This window comes from Anolis sagrei, chromosome 3 (genome assembly GCF_037176765.1).
Source record: "Anolis sagrei isolate rAnoSag1 chromosome 3, rAnoSag1.mat, whole genome shotgun sequence".
In the NCBI taxonomy this organism is placed as follows: Eukaryota; Metazoa; Chordata; class Lepidosauria; order Squamata; family Dactyloidae; genus Anolis; species Anolis sagrei.
Window position 1 is genome coordinate 175,339,851 of NC_090023.1, and position 23,036 is coordinate 175,362,886.

Sequence of the window (23,036 nt, forward strand, 5' to 3'; positions counted from 1 at the left end):
TTCTAGGCAAGAAGAAGATGGAACCATAACTTTACCAATAATTCCCCCATCACTTTTCCCAAATATTTCACATCCCAAAACCAGCTGCTTCCCTGTGCCAGGCCTGTTCCCTGTTTGTCCACAGCTGCTGAAGCCTTGGGCAAGGAGCCAGTGGCTAGTTAACCTAGATGAGTTTTGTCCTCTGCCAAAAATGACTAAATAAATAAATAAATAAATAAATAAATAGTGGACCCACCCCAAATAAGAAAACAGCTGTTTTTCGTGGGAATGCATTCTGAAAAGAATGCAGTGGCAAGAGAGCCTCGCCCACATCTAACTCAAAAACTAAGACTGGTGAAAGATGTGACCCAAAGACTGGGGGTGGCATGCTGGTTCTTAGTTTCCTATGAAGACTCCTTGAAACAGCTGGGTGAACAACAGCTATGAGCAACTTTTGAAACTAGAGTGCAAGAACAAGGATGTTAGCAAGAGAAGAGTTTGAAATTCTATTCCCATAGGCTGCATAGAAAGGGTTTCTTAAACCTTTTCCACTTGTGACCCCTTTCCATCTGAGAAATTTTACCTGACCTCAGATATGCAGGTATATAAATGGGTATAAAATCAAACATTTACCGAAAGTAAATCAGTAAATAAATCAAGACTTGCTAAACAGGCTGATTTTTCTTTTTATGAAGCACCAGCAGTCCATGAGTTACAAGCATTCATAGTTAAGAACAAGGGTGAGACAACAAGACAATTTTTTCAAAATCCAGTTATCACAGTGACAGAAAGTGAAGTGAAATCTTCTGAACAGGGGCACAGACAGCAAAACAAACCCTTCTCTATGCTATCCCAAGTTTGTCTCTCTCTGTGTGTGCGTGGCTGGATTTAAACTTAAAAATGTAGTTGTTCCAACTTACGTATAAATTCAACTTAAGAACAAACCCACAGAACCTATGTTCAAACAGTACAACTGAAGCATTTTCTGCAGACTCTGCTATAAACAATGAACATTGTTGCTAAATAGATTTGTGGTAATTAGCTACCAATAGAACATCGGATCTCTTACAAGATACTGATCCTGACATTTAGAGCTCAAAATGGCCAAGGACCTTTATATCTTAGGGACCGCCTCATTTATATCTTAGGGACCGCAATTGTCCATACTCGCAGAGTTTAGGGGTGATTACCCTGAGAGTTGTAGTTCACCCTTATCCAGAGAACAGTGAACTCAGCCAGCGATGGATCTGGACCAAACTTGGCACACAGAACCAACATGGCCAATTGTACTGGCTGAGCTTGGGGGTGATTGCCGTGGGAATCTGGGAGTTGTAGTTCACTCTTACCTAGATATCACTTAATCCAGCTGCTGTCGGATCTGGACCAAACTTGGCACACACATCCAACATGGCCAACTTTAAGTAATGGCAGGGTTTGGGAATGACTGACCAACGATTCTGGAAATTGTAGTTCACCCACATCATTATGCATTTTCTAATGGGAGCATTAATTAAAAAACAAAAAAGAACGACTGTTTTTTCCCTAATAAATAGCATTACACATTACCAAATTGATATTACCAAACTTCACAAAACAAACAATGCCTTCTCAAATAACCTGGGCATCGCAGGGTCCCCAAGCTAGTTACTCATAAAAAAAAATACTGAAAAACACAGCAGAAAAGACTTGAAAAGTCAAAAAAAATTAAAAATACATTACAACACATGCACAAAACCACATATATACCTGAGTCAGGATCTTAATTTTCTAGAAATCCCGATGCAAATATCTCCTAGATCTATTGTATCAGAGCCTCATTGCCTTGAAAAATTCAAAAGAAACCTAAGAATGTTTTGTCAACAACATGGTGTTTTTTCCTTCTGTCATTAAAAATTATCTTTGAAACAAATAGCTAAAATACTTCTGGATAATGTGATTTTAATCCTTTTATTAGGTGTTTTAATTCTTATATTTTGTGTTTTAAATGCCCTTTTATCTTATGGTGAAGTGTCCTATTGATTTTATGCTAGTTATATGTTGTTGACTTGAGTTCTGGTTTACGTATGTAAGGCATTGAATGTTGCTGTTATTTTTGTGTAAACCGCTTTGAGTCCCTCCAGGGGTGAAAAAAGCGGTATATAAATACTGTAAACAAACCAATAAATAATATATACATACATACACATACAAAAAACACATATACACAGACCGGGCCACAGCAATGCATGGCAGGAGATGCCTAGTATATAATAATGGCATAGTAATGACAGGCCTTCCTTTGTAACCATCTAAGAGATTAATAACACTTACTGCATCTCCTTGTGAACACAATGCAACAGTCACAAGAGGTTCTTAAGCAGAGATATTTTGTTTTTGAGAAGCCAGAGCTGCAAAACTGCCCCACTGAATTTAAACAAGGGATGTGCAATACTGGTCATAAAGAGAACCCACAGCATTTTGTAGCCTAAGTGGTGGAGTTATAATAAAATTGATACTCTCAGTAGCTATTCTATAGAAAGGAATTCCATTTTGTGGAAGAGAGACATCATGATTACAAATATTTTTAAAAAATAATGGCAATTCAGCAGCAAAAGCTAAGTAAATATTCAGGAAGTTTTAAAAACAAGGAAACACAATCAGAATATTTAGAAACTGCACAGAATGTGTTAGTTTATGTTGCTGGTAGACAACACAAGTACTCAGTGTTTATGTTAGCGGATTCCTCCTTTGCATGTGCTCTATAATACCCTGAACACCAATAGTTTCGTAATAAAAGAAATGTTAATGATAGCCAGCAATTTGTGGGTTGTGAGTTGAGCTCAACATGCAAAGTATACCTGTGAGCATAATCAAGATAATAAACTGGGCTATATTTTTTTTCATACTTCTCCACCTTCACTGTTCAACCCCAGCTTTAAAACTCTTAGTAAAAACAACAATGAAAGGCAAGTTTCCTGATGTCAAAGTTTGTTGAAAGTAGTTGGTGTTTACCTCTTGCATCCAGATGCTGAAAGGTCTCTGCCAAGAGTCCTTTTTCTCCAAGTGAAGATACGCATTGAAGAGGATGAGATAGATATATCGTTCCAAGTACTGCAGGCTCCTTAGGTTCAATGTTCGCATCTCCTTCTCATCCTTAGCTGCTTTCCCCTGAAATAAATAAGGTAGCATAAGAACACAAATCATCCTGCAAATTATGAAGGCCATGTTCCTTGTATTTTATCAACATATCAAAAAACCTAACACAAATGCCCCTTTTGATACAGGGTCTTTAATAGCTGAGCTTCTTCTGATAAAATGTATGCTTACAGTTAAATTACTTGTTGTACAGAAGTGTTTATAATAATATGCTTATAACTGTATTTATGTTTGCATTGGTTGCCCTAAGGCTGGAGCGGCCTAGCTGTGAGAAATGTGTTACCATGGAAACGAGGCAGAAGAGGAGGTGGGAGGAGCTTAGAGAGAAAAGGTTTTAAAAAAAAGTGACAGTTAGAGTCAGTCAGGGGGGAGACTCTGAGAGAGCAGCAGAGTCCGAGGGGAGACTCCGAGAGAGCAGCAGAGTCAGTTTTAGACTCTGAGGAGTGAAGAAGTGAAGAGTCAGGTTTTAGTGTTCGTGAATAGTAGAGATTTCTTCAGCTAGGAAGCTGAAGGGGAAAACCTTGTTAGTTGCTTTAGTTAGAAAGAACTAACAGAGGCTTGTTAGGATCGCTAGTCGGGGGAAGACTGGAGATCTGTGATTTGATCAAGTATAGATCAAACAGAGAGACTATTCATTGCAGGGAACACTGGTTAATAAAGCGCTTCACCACAGCAAGAGTTCATAAGTTGTAACATCGAAAGTCTGAATTGTATCGCAACCAAGTTACATGTAACCATCAAGTATTTGCCAAGCATACGCTTTGTTTAAAAATAAACTTGTTCTCTTTGGTTTTTAAAACAGCCTCATCTCCATTAATTTTACGTTCTGTGCACCCATTCTACCAAAATTACCTCACAACACAAACAGAGCCTTGAATACCAGAGCCTTTTACAAATCAGTGGCTCTTCTCTCCTAAACCTAGGCGCTTCCTCACTAGTTGGTAGCGTCTCTCTACAATTGGGTGGCAGCTTCATTACCAGTGGCGAAGGTTCTTTACACTTGTAAACTACAAAGCAGTTGTGGAAAGGCTGCAAGTGGATTTATATTTCACCTACAATCAAAGAGCATTCTGAACTCCACCAATGATGGAATTGAACCAAACATGGCACACAGGTCTCCCATGACCAACAGAAAACACTAGAAGGGTTTGGTGGGCATTGACCATGAGTTTGGGAATTGCAGTTCACCTACATCCAGAGAGCCATCCATCCATAGATATTGGACTCAAACAATTATGGATCTCGACCAACATTGATGAACGAATATTCCATATGTCCAAATATGAACACAGATGGAGTTTGGGGGAAATAGACCTTGACATTTGGGTTCTGAACCCCACCAATGACAGAACTGGGGCAAACTTCCCACACTGAACCCCCATACTTAAGGCCATTCAGTCCAACCTCCTTCACCAGGGCAAGAAAAGATAATCAAAGCCCTCCTGACAAAGAGCCATCCATCCATAGATATTGATAGATATATATGATTCACACACAGAGAGAGATATAGGATCATAGATTTGAAAGGGACCCCTAAAGAAGGACAATTCCATGTTGCATGTTCCAAAGTGGGCAAACCAGGCAATCTCTACATCAACACTGACAAAGAGACAGCAAGAAATACTGTTTACCCACAAGCATAAAGAAATTATATATATTTGAAACCAACACTTTCTAATTACTTTATTTTCCAGATCAACAAACCAATAAATAATATATACATACATACACATACAAAAAACACATATACACAGACCGGGCCACAGCAATGCATGGCAAGAGATGCCTAGTATATAATAATGGCATAGTAATGACAGGCCTTCCTTTGTAACCATCTAAGAGATTAATAACACTTACTGCATCTCCTTGTGAACACAATGCAACAGTCACAAGAGGTTCTTAAGCAGAGATATTTTGTTTTTGAGAAGCCAGAGCTGCAAAACTCTGGCTGAGCCACAGCAACCCGTTGCAGGGGACAGCTAGTCTATATAAATAAAAATGTAATGTTCATTTGTGGGATTAACATAACTCAAAAACCACCAGAAGAATTGACACGAAATTTGGACACTACACCCCTAAAAAACCAACGAGTTGACCATCACTCATAAACCCTTTCCATCACTCATAAACCCTTTTTTGGGGGGGGGGGGGACTTAAAATCTCCCTCCCCCAAAAGCTAAATGATGATACAGTGCATGCAAGAAATTGACAGCTCCCAGCATCCCCCACATCAGGGGAGGAGGATGCTCCAAATGCACTGCAAGCTTGTTTCTCCTTGGATTTCTTTGAGAGCACCCCAATCCGTACATATTTCCTATTTCCCATTCCTGGACTGCAACCCTCAGCAATCCTCCAGATAGATAAGATATATAGATTAGATAAAAATAGATAGATAGTAGGTAGGTAGATCAATCAGGAGAACTGCTTGGAGTTACAGTCCAAAAATAGGTAAAGAAGGGAGAAAGGAGAGAAAGAAAAGAGGTGGGGAGGAAAGAAGGGAAGGAAGGAAGGAAGGAAGGAAGGAAGGAAGGAAGGAAGGAAGGAAGGAAGGAAGGGAGGGAGGGAGGGAGGAGAGAAAGAAAGGAGGGAAGGTTTGTCACAGCAGTGCATGGTGGGTATAGCTAGTAGTTCAATAAATGTATAGTCTGAGGTTGGAGAACCCTACAGAATGGGACTACTTGTAGCCTGAGCATGAACTCTACCTCTACTTCCAAGAATATTGCAGCAAACATGGCCATTGGCTGTGCTGGCTTAAAGATTCAGGTTGCTGTAGTCCAAATAAATAATTTTCCAAGCTTTACTGGTGGCTACCAATGAGATGATTCTCCTCATCACTAGAGTAGTTTGGTGGGAGAGTTACAAGCTTCACCTCTCTATGACTTTGGCAGCTTCTGTGTGGAGAGGTTGCATTACGTAAAACCTTCTACAACCATCAGCTTTTAGAACAAGTCATTTGTCAAGCCTGGAGTATCAACAACAGCTCTTGGAAAGGTGGTTAAAATGGGAGCATGTTTAAATTTGGTGATCCAAGCTCTCATTAAATTGTGGTTATATGCGTATACTTTCCTAAGTTAAACATACAGATATCTAAAATAGGGGGAAATATTGTCAAAATATATATGATTATATATATGAGAATGAAAAAGGCAAGAACAGGCATCACGTGAAGCTGCATCATTGTTTTATATAGTACTTCTATTCCTGAAAGGCTGTAGTAACCAAAGATTAGCCTCTCTCTCACCCCCGCAATCATCTGTCCCAGCCATGACCTCAGTTGAGTCATGACCACACGACAGCCGTCACAGAGGTAAATGCTTGAGGTGTATTTTGGGTTTCTCCATGAACATAGACCCAACCATCTTCTAGTTCAAAACAATCTTTAAGTAACCACTTTGCTACAAGTAGAAATTAGCAATTTAGCTTTATAGACTAGAAGTACCAAAATAGGAAAGGAACTGAAAGGTTAGAGGAAAGAATGCAATTAAAGTAGCATAGGAGGTCTGCCATCTATATACAAGACGTAGCGGAGCGTTAGTGGTCTCGTTCGAGAGACGGGAGTATAAAGTTTTGTCCTGACACAGTTCAGTCGCCATCATGCGTTGGAACAGTGAGGAGCGTGCTTTTGCCATTGAGGCCTACTTTTTGAGTGGATTTGGAGTGGCCGACCCGCTCTCCAGATTTGGCCCCTTGTGATTTTTTTCTATGGGGTTTTTTTTTGAAATCTCATGTTTATGTGAACCATCCAAGGATCCTACAAGATTTGAAGATCAACATCCAGGAAGAAATTGCCAACATAATGCCTGCTATGCTGGCAAGAGTCATGACAAATGCCAGAAATCGGTTTACTCAGTGTATGGAGAATGGAGAATGGGGGGCGTCATCTACCTAATTTGATCTTCAAAACTACGTAAAACAAAACTTTAGGTATGCACCTACATTATAATTTTTTTTAAAAAAAATCTGATTCATACAGTGCATTTTATTTAGTTTTGAAAAAAGGAAGTTATGCTGCCTCACCCTGTATATAAAAATGCTCTGTGCATAATGAGTACCTTAAAAACAAAAGAACCAATGAACAAAATCACACTAAATTTGGCAACAAAACGTCTCACAACACAAGGAGTGACCATCACTCAAAAAATTATGATTTTATCATTTGAGAGTTGTTGTTGCTGGGATTTATAGTTCACCTACAATCAAAGAGCATTCTGAACTCCATCAATGATGGAATTGAACCAAACTTAGCACACAGGACTCCCATGACCAACAGAAAATACTGGAAGGGTTTGGTGGGTATTGACCTTGAGCTTGGGAGTTGTAGTTCACCTACATCCAGAGAGCACTGTGGACTCAAACAATGATGGATCTGGACCTAACTTGGCACAAGCACTCAATATGCCCAAATATGAACACAGATGGAGTTTGGGGGAAATAGACCTTGACATTTGGGAGTTGTAGTCACTGGGATTCACAGTTCACCTACAATCAAAGAGCGTTCTGAACCCCACGAACGACAGAATCAGGGCAAACTTTCCACTCTGAACCCCCAAGACCAACAGAAAATACTTAAGGCCATCCAAGCCAACTCCCTTCACCAGGGCAAGAAAATGTAATCAAAGCCCTCCTGACAAAGAGCCATCCAGCGATAGATAGATAGATAGATAGATAGATAGATCTGATTCACACACAGAGAGATATATAATATCATAGATTTGAAAGGGACCATTAAAGAAGGACAATGATATGTTGCATGTTCCAGGGTGGGCAAACCACACTCTCCACATCAACGCTGACAAAGAAACAGCAAGACATACTGTTTACCCACAAGCAGAAAGAAATTACATAGATTGGAAACCAACACTTTCTCATTACTTTATTTTCCAGATCAACAGACTGGTCCACAGCAACGCATGGCAAGGGAGCGCTAGTTCTATATATACTTGCCCGGGAGTAAGTGAATTCGTTGGGCTTACTCTGGAATAATAATGAATAACTTATTCTTAAATACTTTAGGAAAGTCAGCTGAAATCTGCTACTTTGGTCAAAGCACAAGGCTATTTGAGCTTCTTTTGCAATGAAGCAAAGCTCATGATAAACGGTTAATAGCTATTCCAATGTTACTTAAAAAGGTAAAAAAAGGATGGCATATGCACACTTCCCTCTTCTCTCTCAGAATTAATAACCTGTCCATTCAAAGCAGGGTTTCCTGTCTAAAGCTGAAATGCACTTTCCTACTCTCAGACTGAACCTTAAAGCACACTTTCCTTTTAGAGCCAATTAAATCCACTTCTGGCACACATAAGAGAAAGGTGTGTCCACATTCAGATAAGCAGACTGCAAGAATAGCTATGCTGAGTCTGCTTCTGTGCCAAAATAAGGTAATTTCTTTTGCTACCGGGCCCAATTCAAAGTGCTGGCTTTGGCCTATAAAGCCCTAAATGGTTCTGGCCCAACTTACCTGTCCAAACGTATCTCCCCTTACGAACCACTGAGGACTTTAAGATCATCTGGGGAGGCCCTGCTCTTGGTCCCGCCTTTGTCACAAGCACGTTTGGCGGGGACAAGAGACAGGGCCTTCTCAGTGGAGGCCCCTCAGCTATGGAATGCCCTCCCTAGGGAGATCAGATCTGCTCCCTCCCTCTTGACCAGTGTTTCTCAACCTGGGGGTCGGGACCCCTGAGGGGGTCATGAAGGGGTGTCAGAGGGGTCGCCAAAGACCATCAGAAAACACAGTATTTTCTGTTGGTCATGGGGGTTCTGTGTGGGAAGTTTGGCCCAATTCTATCATTGGTGGGGTTCAGAACGCTCCTTGAGTGTAGATAACTATACATCCCAGTATCTACAACTCCGAAATGTCAAAGTCTATTTTCCCCAAACCCCATCAGTGTTCACATTTGGGCATATTGAGTATCCGTGGTCCAGATCCATCATTGTTTGAGCCCACAGTGCTCTCTGGATGTAGGTGAACTACAACTCCCAAACTCAAGGTCAATGCCCACCAAACCCTACCAGTATTTTCTGTTGATCATGAGAGTTCTCTGTGCCAACTTTGGTTCAATTCCATTGTTGGTGGGGTTCAGAATGCTCTTTGTTTCCATGTTAACTATAAATCCCAGCAACTACAGCTCCCAAATGACAGAATCAATTTCCCCGCTAATCCCACCAGTATTCAAATTTGGGCATACCGTTTTTTTTGTGCCAAATTTGTTCCAGTGAATGAAAATACATCCTGCAGATCATTATTTACATGGCGATTCATAATGTTAGGGTTATGGTTGGGGGTCACCACAACATGAGGAACGGTATTAAGGGGTCGCGGCAATAGGAAGGTTGAGAAACACTGCTCTTGACGTTTCGGAGGCAAGTTAAAACGTGGCTATTCGAGCAAGCATTACAAATACAGAGTAGCTAATATAGGAAATCGAATGACCTGACAATGGAATTGGACAATGCTTGAGAATAATGAGATGCTGATGATGTTGCTTTTATTGCTTTTGTGATATCTTATACCATTTAATGTTTTTTATCTATTATGTTTAATGTTTCCTGATTTGTTGGAAACCGCCTTGAGTCGCCAATTGGCTGAAAAAGGCAGTATACAAATACAGTAAATAAATAAATAATTCTGCTGAGTTCTGCATTTGGTGTAATCCTATCATAACCAAGAGAAGGCAACAGCGCTCCTTGCAGTCATGCTGGCCACATGACCTTGGAGGTGTCTACAGACAACACCGGCTCTTCGGCTTAGAAATGGAGATGAGCACCACACCCCAGAGTCGGACACGACTGAACTTAATGTCAGGGGAAAACCCTTACCCTATTATTGTATTGTCTTAGATTCGGCCGAGTGTTAACCGCTCTGAGTCCCTCAATGACGGAGGGAGAGTGGGGAATAAAACAAAGTAAATAAATGAAAAAGTACATAATGATCACAAAATCATAAATATATTACCAAAGAAGTGTTTGTTGAACTTGCATTTAACACTGCACACACTTGTTAATACTTACTTAAATTTAGTATTTGAAGTCCCAGTGGGATGAATATGACTTTATTATTCAGTTTGGTAGAACTTCGACACACCCTGCCTTGCTTTGGATTCCATTCAAAGAATTACAGCAAATAAATTAAAGCAAAATGTGGCAAAACTCTGCCATCATTAACCTGCTTTTAATGAAAGCAGAATCTACAACATGCCACTATTTGCATTGTAAATCACTGCTTTCTTTAGCTCATAAATGTGAAGCAGACCGGAGGAAAAATGCAGCCCAGAATAATCCTGAAAGATGTAGGTTTTCAAATAGCAACGAACGGCCCAATTTTAGACACAGACTCTGCACAGCTGGAAAACAGGCCAGCTGACAGCTAACTAAACTGGTCATAAGCCAGGCGTTCAAGAGACATTTAGTTCTAATTAAACACACGCGCAGCATATGCATTTTTTACAAATATCTATTCCTAACTGTAGTATGGCAATGCAATGAATTTAAGCACACTTCAATAGAAATATTATGGGATCCCTCTTTCTGAAAAAATTAATGGATCTCCAGGATAGCTGCCAGAATATATATTCAAAATAAATAAGGAAGTGAATACTATATATATATATATATATATATATATATATATATATATATATTTGTAGCAACCTGATCTGTGTTTTTTCTTCTTCTTGTTGTTTCAAGCATCTGTTTCCTCTTTCCTCCACAATGTGTCTAAGTTTTGTCTGGCTTTTAAGTCATACCTTTCAACATGCGTATAAAGAACAACTACTTTCAAGTTATCAAGATACTGCTTTTACAAATTGCAGCAAACTAATACAGTGAACCGCATCTTGCTCCTCAAGCCTGAATTCTCCAGATGTGGAGACAAATGTGCAGCCACAAAAACCCTTTTCAATGGAATTGTACTCTAAGTTAACGTCTAGTTAGCAATCATTCAGTCGACATTTTATATTTCTACCTTTTAGTTTTGCTTTCACAACTTAGGTAAAGGTAAACTATAAGTCTAGTTGTGTCTGACTTTGGGGGTTGGTGCTGTTCTCCATTTCTAAGCCAAAGAGCCGGCGTTGTCCGTAGACACCTCCAAGGTCATGTGGCCAGCATGGCTGCATGGAACGCAGTTACCTTCCCGCTGAAGCGGTACCTATTAATCTACTCACATTTGCATGTTTTCGAACTTGCTTAGGCAATCCCTCGTTGTCCGAGTAGGATTGTCTTCCAAGATTGGTGTACTGGTGGTGGGTCTGTAGGTGACTGTGAAGCCCTAGTCTTGATCTGCATCTTCTCCCACAGGGAGTGCATTGGTTTCCAGGTGGAAAGCAGTCCTGGTTGGAGTTGGCTTGATGGGCCTTCATCTTGACACATTTCTCTCTTTCACCCTCCATCCATGACCCTTCAAATTCTACAGCACTGCTGGTCACAGCTGACCTCCAGCTGGAACAGTCAAGGACCACGGCTTCCCAGTTCTCAGTGTCTATGCCAGAGTTTTTAAGGTTGGCTTTGAGCCCATCTTTAAATCTCTTTTCCTGTCTGCCAATATTCCGTTTTCCGTTCTTGAGTTCAGAGTAGAGCAACTCCTTTGAGAGATGGTGGTCGGGCATCCAGACAACATGGCCGGTCCAGTGGAGTTGATGGCGGAGGACCATCGCTTCAATGCTGGTGGTCTTTGCTTCTTCCAGGATGCTGACATTTGTCCGTTTGTCTTCCCAAGAGATTTGCAGGATTTTTCGGAGGTTTTTTTTTTTTTTTGTCGTGTCAGGAGCGACTTGAGAAACTGCAAGTCGCTTCTGGTGTGAGAGAATTAGCCGTCTGCAAGGACGTTGCCCAGGGGACACCCGGATGATTTGATGTTTCTATCATCCTTGTGGGAGGCTTCTCTCATGTCCCCGCATGAGGAGCTGGAGCTGATAGAGGGAGCTCATCTGCCTCTCCCTGGATTTGAACCTGCGACCTGTTGGTCTTCAGTCCTGCCAGCACAGGGGTTTAACCCACTGCGCCACCAGGGGCTCCTTTTTCAGAGGTAACACTGATGGAGTCGTTCTAGGAGTTGCATGTGACATCTGTAGACAGTCCACATCTCATAGGAATATAGCAGGGTTGGGAGGACAATAGCTTTATAAATAAGCACCTTGGTATCCCTACGGATGTCCCAGTCCTCAAACACTCTGTGCTTCATTCAGAAAAAAGCTGCACTTGCAGAGCTCAGGCGGTGTTGTATTTCAGTGTCAATGTTGACTTTTGTGGAGAGGTGGCTGCCAAGGTAGCAGAAATTGTCAACATTTTCTAATGTCACACCATTAAGCTGTATTTCTGGCATTGGAGAGGGATTGGCTGGTGACTACTGGAAGAGCACTTTAGTTTTCTCTATGTTCAACAACAGGCCGAGCTTCTTGTGTTTGAACAGAAGGTGGGGCTAACAGCAGGAGCTCATGCCGCTTCCCGGATATGAACCTGCCATCTTTCGGTCAACAAGTTCAGCAGCTCAGTGATTTAACCCACTGCACTGCCTGGAGTGCCTCACTTTCATAACTTACATTTTATTAATTGCTCATCATATACTCATATTTTAATGGTTTGATAGACTTTCATTTCATTTGTTTTTATTATCAAACTAACTGTCCCCTGCCACACGTTGCTGTGGCCCACATGGGGGTTTTGTGTGGGAGGGTTGGCCCAATTCTATCATTGATGGAATTCAGAATGCTCTGTGATTGTAGGTGAACTATAAATCCCCGCAACTACAACTCCCAAATGTCAAGATTCTATTTTCCCCAAACTCCACCAGTGTTCACATTTGGGCAGATCGAGATTGTGTAGAGTTTGGTCCAGATCCATCATTGTTTGAGTCCACAGTGATCTCTGGATGTAAGTGAACTACAACTCCAAAACCAAAGGACACTGCCCACCAAACCTTTCCAGTATTTTCTGTTGGTTATGGGAGAACTGTGAGCCGAGTTTGGTTCAATTCCATCATTGGTGGGGTTCAGAATGCTCTTTGATTGTAGGTGAACTATAAATCCCAGCAACTACAACTCCCAAATGACAAAATTTTTGAGTGAAGGACATACATTGGGTTGTTAGGTGTCTTGTGTCCAAATTTGGTGTCAATTCGTCCAGGGGTTTCTGAGTTCTGTGACTACCACAAACGAACATTACATTTTTATTTATATAGATCTGTGATTGTATTGGTTTTTTGTCGTTGCAAACCATTCTGAAGGCACTTCTAAATCAGGTGGCATGCAATATTTTCTATAATCATATGCATTAAAAATACATTATGTTTTCCAGGTGGAAAGGGAAGTAGGTACTGTTTAACAGAACACATACACACACATTGTGTTTGATATACTGTGTAGTTTGACCCTAAGGGTTAACTTGTTCTTAGAGTAATTAACAGTCCTGGGTAAAAACCAGGCTTAACGTTGCCTGGTAACCAAATGGGGCCTAGGAGGTTCTCTCTAATCTCTGTTTCCTGTATGAGAGAAGAATTGGCGTTCTCCCCTTTTGGTTTTGTTTAGCTGCATCTTTCTCGGTGTTCTTTGTCTCTTTCTTACGTAAATAAAGTTCTGGTGTGTCAAGCTTCAGTTTGGACAAACTCATTGGGAAGCTTGGACTAACACATGCATTTGCTTATATTCTCTTTCAAACAGAGGTCACAAAGAAGTCCAACACTGAGATTGGTTAGCAATCCCAGACAAATCATTTACAGTTTCTTTTCTGCTCAAACAGAACTTGGAAAAGTTGCTTTTTTAAATATCCAGACCTTCTTGGCTGGGCAGTTTAAGGAACCGTAGTTCCTCTGCAACTACAGTTTACTATTTCACCAAAACCATGTTTCAAACTTGTTTTTAAAGCCAATTTCTTGAATATATGTTTGGGGCTGCGGTGGCACAGCGGTTAAACCGCTAAGTATAGCTACAAAGCAGAAACTGAGCACAGTTGTTCCCGAGGCATGCCGGTACACGACGCACACGCTCGTTGCGGTATGCGCGCGAACTACTAGTGTACACAACAAAACGGACCTTACTTAAAAATACCCCTCGTTTTAAAGACTATTGCTGGAAATGCAGTACGCAAACTGGAACTTTTTTCCATATGTGGTGGGGATGTAAAAATGCTAACAGTTACTGGAAAATGATCCATGAAACAATACAGAAGATTTTATTAAGTATCAACAATGTTTTAATTTTTTTGTAATATTCTGGTCCCAACCCATCCAGTCTTGGGGTCTTTCCAGGTTTTAAATTGTCTATAATTTCCTCAATCTCTTTTTCTGGTATCGCTTGTTCCATAATTAATTTATCTGTTTCTTGGATCTTTATTTTACAGTGTTTATATATACAGCAAATAGACTTATTTTCTGAAAGACCATCAAGGCATATCCAAAAGCCCTACAGAAACGAAATAAGTACAAGAAGACGGAGATATCAACTAAACTAATATTTAAGAGACTAACACCCCAGACAGGAAAAAGTTTCAGAAGTCAACAAGGTTTTATTTTTTGTTCTGTTTTTTGTTTTTGATTTTTCTTTTTCAATTTTTAATTACTTTTTTTAATGTTTATGTATTGTATCCAGGCATTGAATGTTTGCTGTGTTTGCTGTGCTCCACTCTGAGTCCCCTTCGGGGTGAGAAGGGCGGAATATAAATGTTTTAAATAATAAATAATATATTTTTTTAAAAAATTACAGAGTCCCTCTTCCTCATTTCCTTTTTTCATTTTTTTCTTTTCATTTTTTTCTCTTTTTTTACCCTCAAAAAAAATCAAAAATCTTTTTTTTAAATAAAAAAAATAGGTACTACTCTGACATGAGGGTAAGGGCACTCCATGCAGTCATGCCGGCCACATGACCTAGAAGGCGTCTACGGACAATGGCAGTTCTTTGGGTTAGAAATGGATATGAGTATGACCCCCCCCCCCCCGAGTAGGACTCAACTAGGCTTAATGTCAACTGAAAATATTACCTTGACCTTTATGTTTGCCTTTCTGAAACTAGACATTAAGCAGCATGTAAATTTCTAAAGTTTTGATACCTGATGATTGGATGGTCAAAAAACCAATCCTTTCGGGATTCCAAATGAACCAGTATCTTGTTTCAATAGCATTACTGTTTATATCAAATAAGAAAATGAATATGGAACACAAACCATCATACCCATATTAAAAAGTAGATAGAACATTTTTTTCCCACAGGGTGATTTACAGCATTTTAATATTAAACAAATGAAACCAGATTATTTTTTAAAGTGGGGATGGTAATCACATATTGACAGGCTGTGGCTTTGGATAATGGGCTAGGAGTATGTCTGTGCTGGTACGGCTGTACAAGGAGCTCCCACTTTATTTGCTTTGTATTAAATGTTTGCTTGCAGTCAGGGATTCTGCAGGAAGGTGGCTTCCTTTGGTTGCAGTCGTAGGGCAAGTCACCTGTCTGTCATCGTTAAGTTTTGGTTCCGCCCCTTGCTCAGGGCAATTGGGAAGGGAAGGGAGCCATTTCTAGTTAGTCTCAGTAAGGAAAGCTAATGTAGAGGACGTGTACAAGCTTCCCCTGTACAAAAGCTTCAACCCTTAAGACTTTCTGGGGGAAAACAGTCTTAAGAGCATCCAAAGATTTCCAGAGAAGCAGCCCTAAAGCTTTGAGGAATTTCAGAGGGTGAACAGTCTGGAAGGCCAAAGAACTCCAGCTGGAAAATCTACTGGCCTTACTGCTAGGTCCACTCGGTGCTCGAGATGCAGTTCGACCCGGTAGCGGAGCCCACATCACTAAGAATTAGATTACAGTCAGCCTGGGAGAAGTTAAAAGGGGGATTTTCCTTTAAAGAATCAGTTATTGAAGACAATTGCCTGTCCTTTGTGGACAAGTTTAGGAAGCCACCAGTTGCATAAAGGCCTGAAACCATTTGTTTAACTCTACCGAAGACAAGAGAAGTTTCTGTTTGATTGTCCATTAATAAAGGACTTTGTATACTTCACAAGCCATCTAAAGATCATTTGTGGTGGAAAACCTCTGAGAACTTCTCTTCGGGGGGCCCTGGCTTCCCACTGGGCTCAAGTCGCACGTCCTATTTAAAGGCAATTATTTACAGGCCCAGCGCACAACAGAACAATGTCCCATTTCAGTCTACAGCATCTGAAAGACCACAATGGTCCTCTTTTGTTTTAAGGAAACATACAACAACCAAAAGAGACAAAGATGGGGTCGCCCAGTCCAGCGTATAGAACCATTTCAGTAAATACACTTATAGAACATGCATTACAGTAAAGAGAAATTCTATTTGGTTCTGGTTGTTTGAGTTAAATAGGAAAATTATTTTCTTTCTTCTCATGGAATGAGATCTATCCAAAAGAGGGAAAAAATCATTACAACTTTAAAAACACAATAGTGAGAGGATTTGTTTAATGAGAGATTGAAAAAGACAAGTTAGGCAGAGAATATTTAGGGAATGCACTTAAAAGTTTTACTGTTATTTTAGTCTGCTAAAACCATTTGTTTCTCTTAGCAGACAACCTGTCTACTATGTACGAAATATATATATATATATAATAGGGTGGAAGCATTACGGCCCAGTGAGGACCTCCTTTCTTTCCCTACTAATCTATCATTTTAAAACAACTTAATAGAAAGCGTAGCTTTTTATGATTTGTCCTCTGGCAAGATAAAGATGCTGATGCAGACTTCCTCAGGGGACAATATATTTTCTAAGTAAGCTCCACAGTTGATAATGCTCAAAGCTTTGACGTGAGTTATGAGTTTATTTAGTATTTAAAACAGTTCTTTCAAGAGCTCTTCCCAACCACTCAAAATATGGAAAGGAAGGGAAAGAACAAAGGAATAAGATTTGAAGATCATAGCCAAGATATAGTATATACTGCTAACTCAGCTACACCTAGGCTCCAGACAGAGATTTCTTCCCAGATTGTATTTGGATTTCAGTTTCATCCAGATAACCGTGTTCGGTAGCAATGTTTCTGAGCCTAACACAGTGATGGCCAACCTTTTGAGCGTGGTGTGTCAAAATTCGCCAAAAAACTGAGCATAATTCAGGTGGTGTGTCACTTCAAGAAAAAAACCATAATTTCACAATATTTAGTTTAAATAACAAAAAATATATAATTGTAATTCCCACTTTCTCTCTTATCTTGTTGTTCTACCTCTCTTTATGTAAATAATATCCTTTTTGGAGTATTTAATAAAAATATACATTAAAAAACCCAAGAAAATATTATTTATTTTTTAATTTAATTTAAATGTATTTCTAGCATTTAATATGCTATTTAATGTATTTCTAATAATAATAATAATAATAATAATAATAATAATAATGCAATAAAAATAAAGTAACATTGCAAAATAATATTTTGATATTTAATTTACCATTTCATTTAAGGCAAATATATATATACACACACACACACACACACATACATACATACTAAGGCATATATTAAAAATATTTAAAATGCATTAAATTAAAATGCATTATTTATTTATTTATTTACTTTATTTCTATACCGCTTTTCTCAGCCCTTAGGCGACTCAAAGCGGTTTACACAACAATGCAAAATATCACAAAACAGTATAATGCAATTAAAACAGATTATAACATCAACAATTAACAACAGTAATCATAACGCCTCAACAATAAAATCAGAATCCACTCTCATTATCCATTGTTCCGTACTCCTATGTTCAATTTCACTGTTTAATCAAATGCTTGTTCAAATAGCCAAGTCTTCACCTTCCTCCGAAACACCAAATTAAATGTCAAATTAAAATTCAATTTACCATTTCATTTAAGGCATTCTGAAATATTTGGGTAATATAGCAAAGTATTACTTATCATTTAATTTAATTTAAATATGTAACTCCTTAATATTTAGGAAGCAATGCAAAATAATATTCGTTTACTTAATAATTAAATAAACCAATATTATTTTGCAATGTTACCTAAATATTAATAATTAAATATTTTTAAAATTGACATTTAATTTAATGCATTTTAATATTTGAATAATATAGCAAAGTAATAGTATTTATCATTCAGTTTAAATATAAAACTCCTTAATATTTAGGTAACATTGCAAAATAATAATTTCTTTCCTATTTATTTTTTAAAATGGCATAAAATAAATAAACAAATAATATCCGGCGGGCGCGTGTCAGTAGAAATGGCTACACGTGTCAGTATTATTATTATTATTATTATTATTAACTTTATTTGTACCCCGCTAGCATCTCCCGAAGGACTCGATGCGGCTTACACGGGCCGACGCCTCAAAACACAATACAATAAAAACATAACACAACAATAGACAAGCAAATCAAACAATTAAGCAAATAACCACAATAACAATACATCAAGACACTATTAAAACTGGTTCGGCCAGCGCAATGGGGTACAGAGTTGAAAGTGCTGAGATGGCAGGAGGAAACGTAGGGTTAAGTGCGGTGTGCAGCAACATTAGTAGTGCTAAAGTGCATCTAGGACTTGGGAAGGGGATTCCTAATCTGCGAAGGCACATCGGAACAGCCAAGTTTTTAGGTTCCTTCTGAAAACTGCCAGAGTAGGGGCCTGACGAAGCTCTTTTGGAAGGGCATTCCAAAGTCGGGGGGCCGCCACAGAGAAGGCCCTGTCCCGCGTCCCCACCAAGCGCGCTTGCGACGTAGGTGGGATCACGAGCAGGGCCTCCCCAGATGACCGGAGTGAGCGTGTGGGTTCGTAGATGGAGATGCGGTCACGCAGGTAGGGTGGTCCCAAACCGTTCAGGGCTTTGTAGGTGAGCACCTGCACCTTGAATTGGGCTCGGAAAATAAATGGCAGCCAGTGGAGCTCCTTGAACAAGAGGGTTGACCTCTCTTGATAATGAGCTCCAGTTAGCATCCTGGCTGCTGCCCGCTGGACCAATTGTAGTTTCCGAGCCGTCTTCAAGGGTAGCCCCACGTAGAGCGCATTGCAGTAATCCATTCTAGAGGTGACCAAGGCGTGGACCACCCCGGCCAGATCCGCCTTCACGAGGTACGGTCGCAGCTGGCGCACAAGTCTCAATTGTGCAAAGGCCCTCCCGGATACCGCCGACACCTGAGCCTCAAGTGTAAGCGAAGAATCCAGGAGGACACCCAAACTGCGGACCTGTGGCTTCAGGGGGAGTGTAACCCCGTCCAACACAGGTTGCCACCCTATACCCCGATCCGGTTTACGATCGACCAGGAGGACCTCTGTCTTGTCGGGATTGATCTTCAGCTTGTTCTTCCTCATCCAGATCGACACAGCGGCCAGGCACTCGTCCAGCACCCGAGGAGCCTCCTTGGAATTAGGTGGAAAGGAGTAGTAGAGTTGTGTGTCATCCGCATAAAGATGGCACCCAACTCCAAAACTCCGGATGACCTCTCCCAGCGGTTTCATGTAGATGTTGAAAAGCATGGGCGACAAAATAGAGCCCTGCGGGACCCCACAGGTCAAAGGCCAGGGGTCCGAGCAGGCGTCTCCCAGCTTCACCATCTGGGTACGTCCCTCCAGGAAGGACCGGAGCCACGACAAAACCGTGCCCCCAAGGCCCATCCCAGAGAGACGACCCAGAAGGATACCATGATCGATGGTATCGAAAGCCGCTGAGATGTCCAGGAGAACCAGCAGGGTCACACTCCCCCTGTCCAGCTCTCTGCGGAGGTCATCCACCAAGGCGACCAAGGCTGTCTCGGTGCCATGACCAGGCCTGAAACCAGACTGTGCCTGATCTAGGTAGTTGGTATCGTCTAGGAAGCCCTGGAGCTGCGAGGCGACCACCCGCTCCAGCACCTTACCCAAGAAAGGGAGGTTGGAGACTGGCCTGTAGTTATTCAGCACCGTGGAGTCAAGGGAGGCTTTTTTGAGGAGTGGACGAACCACTGCTTGTTTCAAACCGGATGGAAAAATCCCTTGCTCCAACGAAGCATTGACAATCAATACAAACCAGTCAGCCAGCCCCTCCCTGGCTGATTTAATGAGCCAAGATGGGCATGGGTCTAGAGGTGAGGTGGTCGCCCTCACAGCCCCAAGAACCTCCTCTACGGTTTCAGGAAGAACAAGCCTAAAAGAATCCCACAAAGATGGACAAGCAGGTGCCTCCGTCACCTCCTCTGGCACTGCGATAGAAGTGGAGTCAAGCTCGAGACGTATCTGAGCGACTTTATCTGCAAAATGGTGTGCGAAATCGCAACACCGAGCTGCTGGGTCATCAGTGAGCTCCTCCACCACAGGTGGGTGGAGGAGTTCCCCCACGACCCGAAACAGCTCCGACGATCTATTTGCTGCAGACGCTATACGGGTGGTCGTGAATGATTTCCTGGCCACCCGTATAGCCACGGAGTATGCCTTCAGAGAGGCTTTAGCCCGTGCTCGATCAGACTCGACCCGAGATTTCCTCCATTTGCGCTCTAGCCCCCTTCTCGCATGCTTCATCACAGACAGCTCCCTGGTGAACCAGGGAGATGGCCTGTCACGGCGCAACAAGATGGGGCGTTCGGGTGCGATCGCATCTAACGCCCTGGACAGTACTGACACGCGTGTCATAGGTTCGCCATCACAGGCCTAACATAAAGCCCAGGGCTAGGTTATAAAGTATTTGGCTATTGCTTTTGTTGCACAATATTCTCCACTCTTTGAAAATACTAAACTTGACATCATTCTTTCCATTCACAAGGCATAAGACGGCCAATTCACAGAGAAGTGTAAACTTGAGAACTATCCTACTCGGACAACGAGGGATTGCCTAAGTAAGTAAGTAAACCTGAGAGATAATAGTTGAACTGTCCACCAAAAGATAAAAGGTGGTTTCAGTATATTGTCATGATCCACATACAAAAATAGAAAAATCCAAACAACACAAAAGTAGAGAAAAACAACATTAGCTTCTAAACCCTCCAGGGCAACACTATGGTTTGCTTGCCCGTGTTGTTCCCCCACCATATGTCCCCTTGGATATCATGTTGGGAGAAAGAAGACATATGAATTAATTAAATCAGAACGGGTCCAAGAAATATTTAGGAGTCATGATTGTGAAGAATAAGAGTTTGCTAATTCAACATAACTGTGAAAAAAACATATAAAGAAATTAAAAACAACCAGGCACATCTTAACATCTCTCAACAAAAGATTCCCCCAGGCTCAGCCTAGGCCTTCATATGCTAATGAAGGTGGTCAGTTGAAACATTCACACCTAGCTCCAGCAGAGAAGAGCTCTTTGCCCCACCCCAGTCATTCCACAGATATATAAACCCATTTTCCTAACTCCAACAGACCTCACTACCTCTGAGGATGCTTGCCATAGATGCAGGAGAAACGTCAGGAGAAAATGCCTCTAGAACATGGCCATATAGCCCGAAAAACCCCACAAGAACCTAAATTAAAAATGATTTCTAAAAATGGAGAAAGTTAATGTCATTCCTAATGGAGAAAATTGCCATGATAAAAGCAAATGTATTGCTAAAACTTCTGGCGTATTTTCATTAAAAGAAATTGAATACCCTCTATTCCAGGGGTCCCCAAACTTTTTAAACAGAGGGCCAGGTCACAGTCCCTCAAACTGTTGGAGGGCCGGATTATAATTTGGAAAAACAAACAAAAAAAACCCATGAATGAATTCCTATGCATACTGCACATATCTTATTTGTAGTGTAAAAAACACTTAAAACAATACAATAATTAAAATGAAGAACAATGTAAACAAATATAAACTTATTCGTATTTCAATGGGATGTATGGTCCTGTTTTTGGCTGACGAGATAGGATTGTTATTGTTGTTGTTGTTGTTGTTGTTGTTGTGTGCTTTCAAGTTGTCTCAGACTTAGGTTGACCCTAAGCGAGGGCCGGGTAAATGACCTTGGAGGGCCGTATCCGGCCCTCGGGCCTTAGTTTGAGGACCCCTGCTCTATACTCAATTCCAGGTCTTGATCAGGAAAAAGGAGATCACGGAACAGCAAAGGCAGAGGCACATGCTGAAATAGAATCTTAGCTTGTGCTTTCTCCTTTACAGATGTTGGAGAAGAAACTGATTAGTTCAGTGCTATATATGGCTGGGAGTGGGTAAAATCCGTGCCAATTTCAGCAGGGACAGCAGGGAGAGCGGAACAGATACAACGATTTTGCAATGACTTCACACATAGTCATTCACACCAGGAGGTCTTCCAAAGGCAATGTTAATCCAGCATTCCATCAAACACAGTGGGAGATTTTGCCATCGATTTCAATAAGATGATTGAGTGACAAATTACTCTCAAGTGTCAGACATGGATTATTCAGATATGCCCTACAAAGCAGAGTATGCAGAAAGCCATTCAATTTTATTTTTAGGATATATATATATATATATATATATATATATATATATATATCACTCTCACACACACACCCACATACCTTAAAACAGGGGTCCTCAAACTAAGGCCTGGGGGCCGGATACGGCCCTCCAAGGTCATTACCCGGCCCTCCCTCAAGGTCAACCTAAGTCTGAAATGACTTGAAAGCACACAGCAACAACAACAACAATCCCATCAGCTAAAAGGTGGCCCACACTTCCCATTGAAATACTAATAAGTTTATATTTGGGTTGTGGTAGGTTATTTTGGGCTATATGGTTATGTTCTAGAGGCATTCTCTCCTGACGTTTCACCTGCATCTATGGCAAGCATCCTCACTATCTCTGAGGATGCTTGCCATAGATGCAGGTGAAACGTCAGGAGAGAATGCCTCTAGAACATGGCCATATAGCCCAAAAAAACCTACAACAACCCAGTGATTCTGGCCATGAAAGCCTTCGACAATACAAGTTTATATTTGTTAAAATTGTTCTTCATTTTAATTAATGTATTGTTTTTAAGTGTTTTTTTTCAATTACAAATAAGATATGTGCAGTGAGCATAGGGATTCATTCTTTTTTTTTTTTC

At 40.8% G+C, this 23,036-nt stretch overlaps 1 protein-coding gene across 3 annotated transcripts in view; it reads right to left on the reverse strand.

Annotated features, from left to right (window-relative positions):
- PALD1 (phosphatase domain containing paladin 1) overlaps window positions 1-23,036 on the reverse strand; it is a 220,233-nt gene that overhangs the window by 26,001 nt on the left and 171,196 nt on the right. For all 3 annotated transcript variants that reach the window (XM_067465697.1, XM_067465695.1, XM_067465696.1), the window contains exon 19: window positions 2,971-3,126. In XM_067465697.1, coding sequence (XP_067321798.1) covers window positions 2,971-3,126 — 156 coding nt within the window. The remainder of the gene's footprint in view (window positions 1-2,970; window positions 3,127-23,036) is intronic.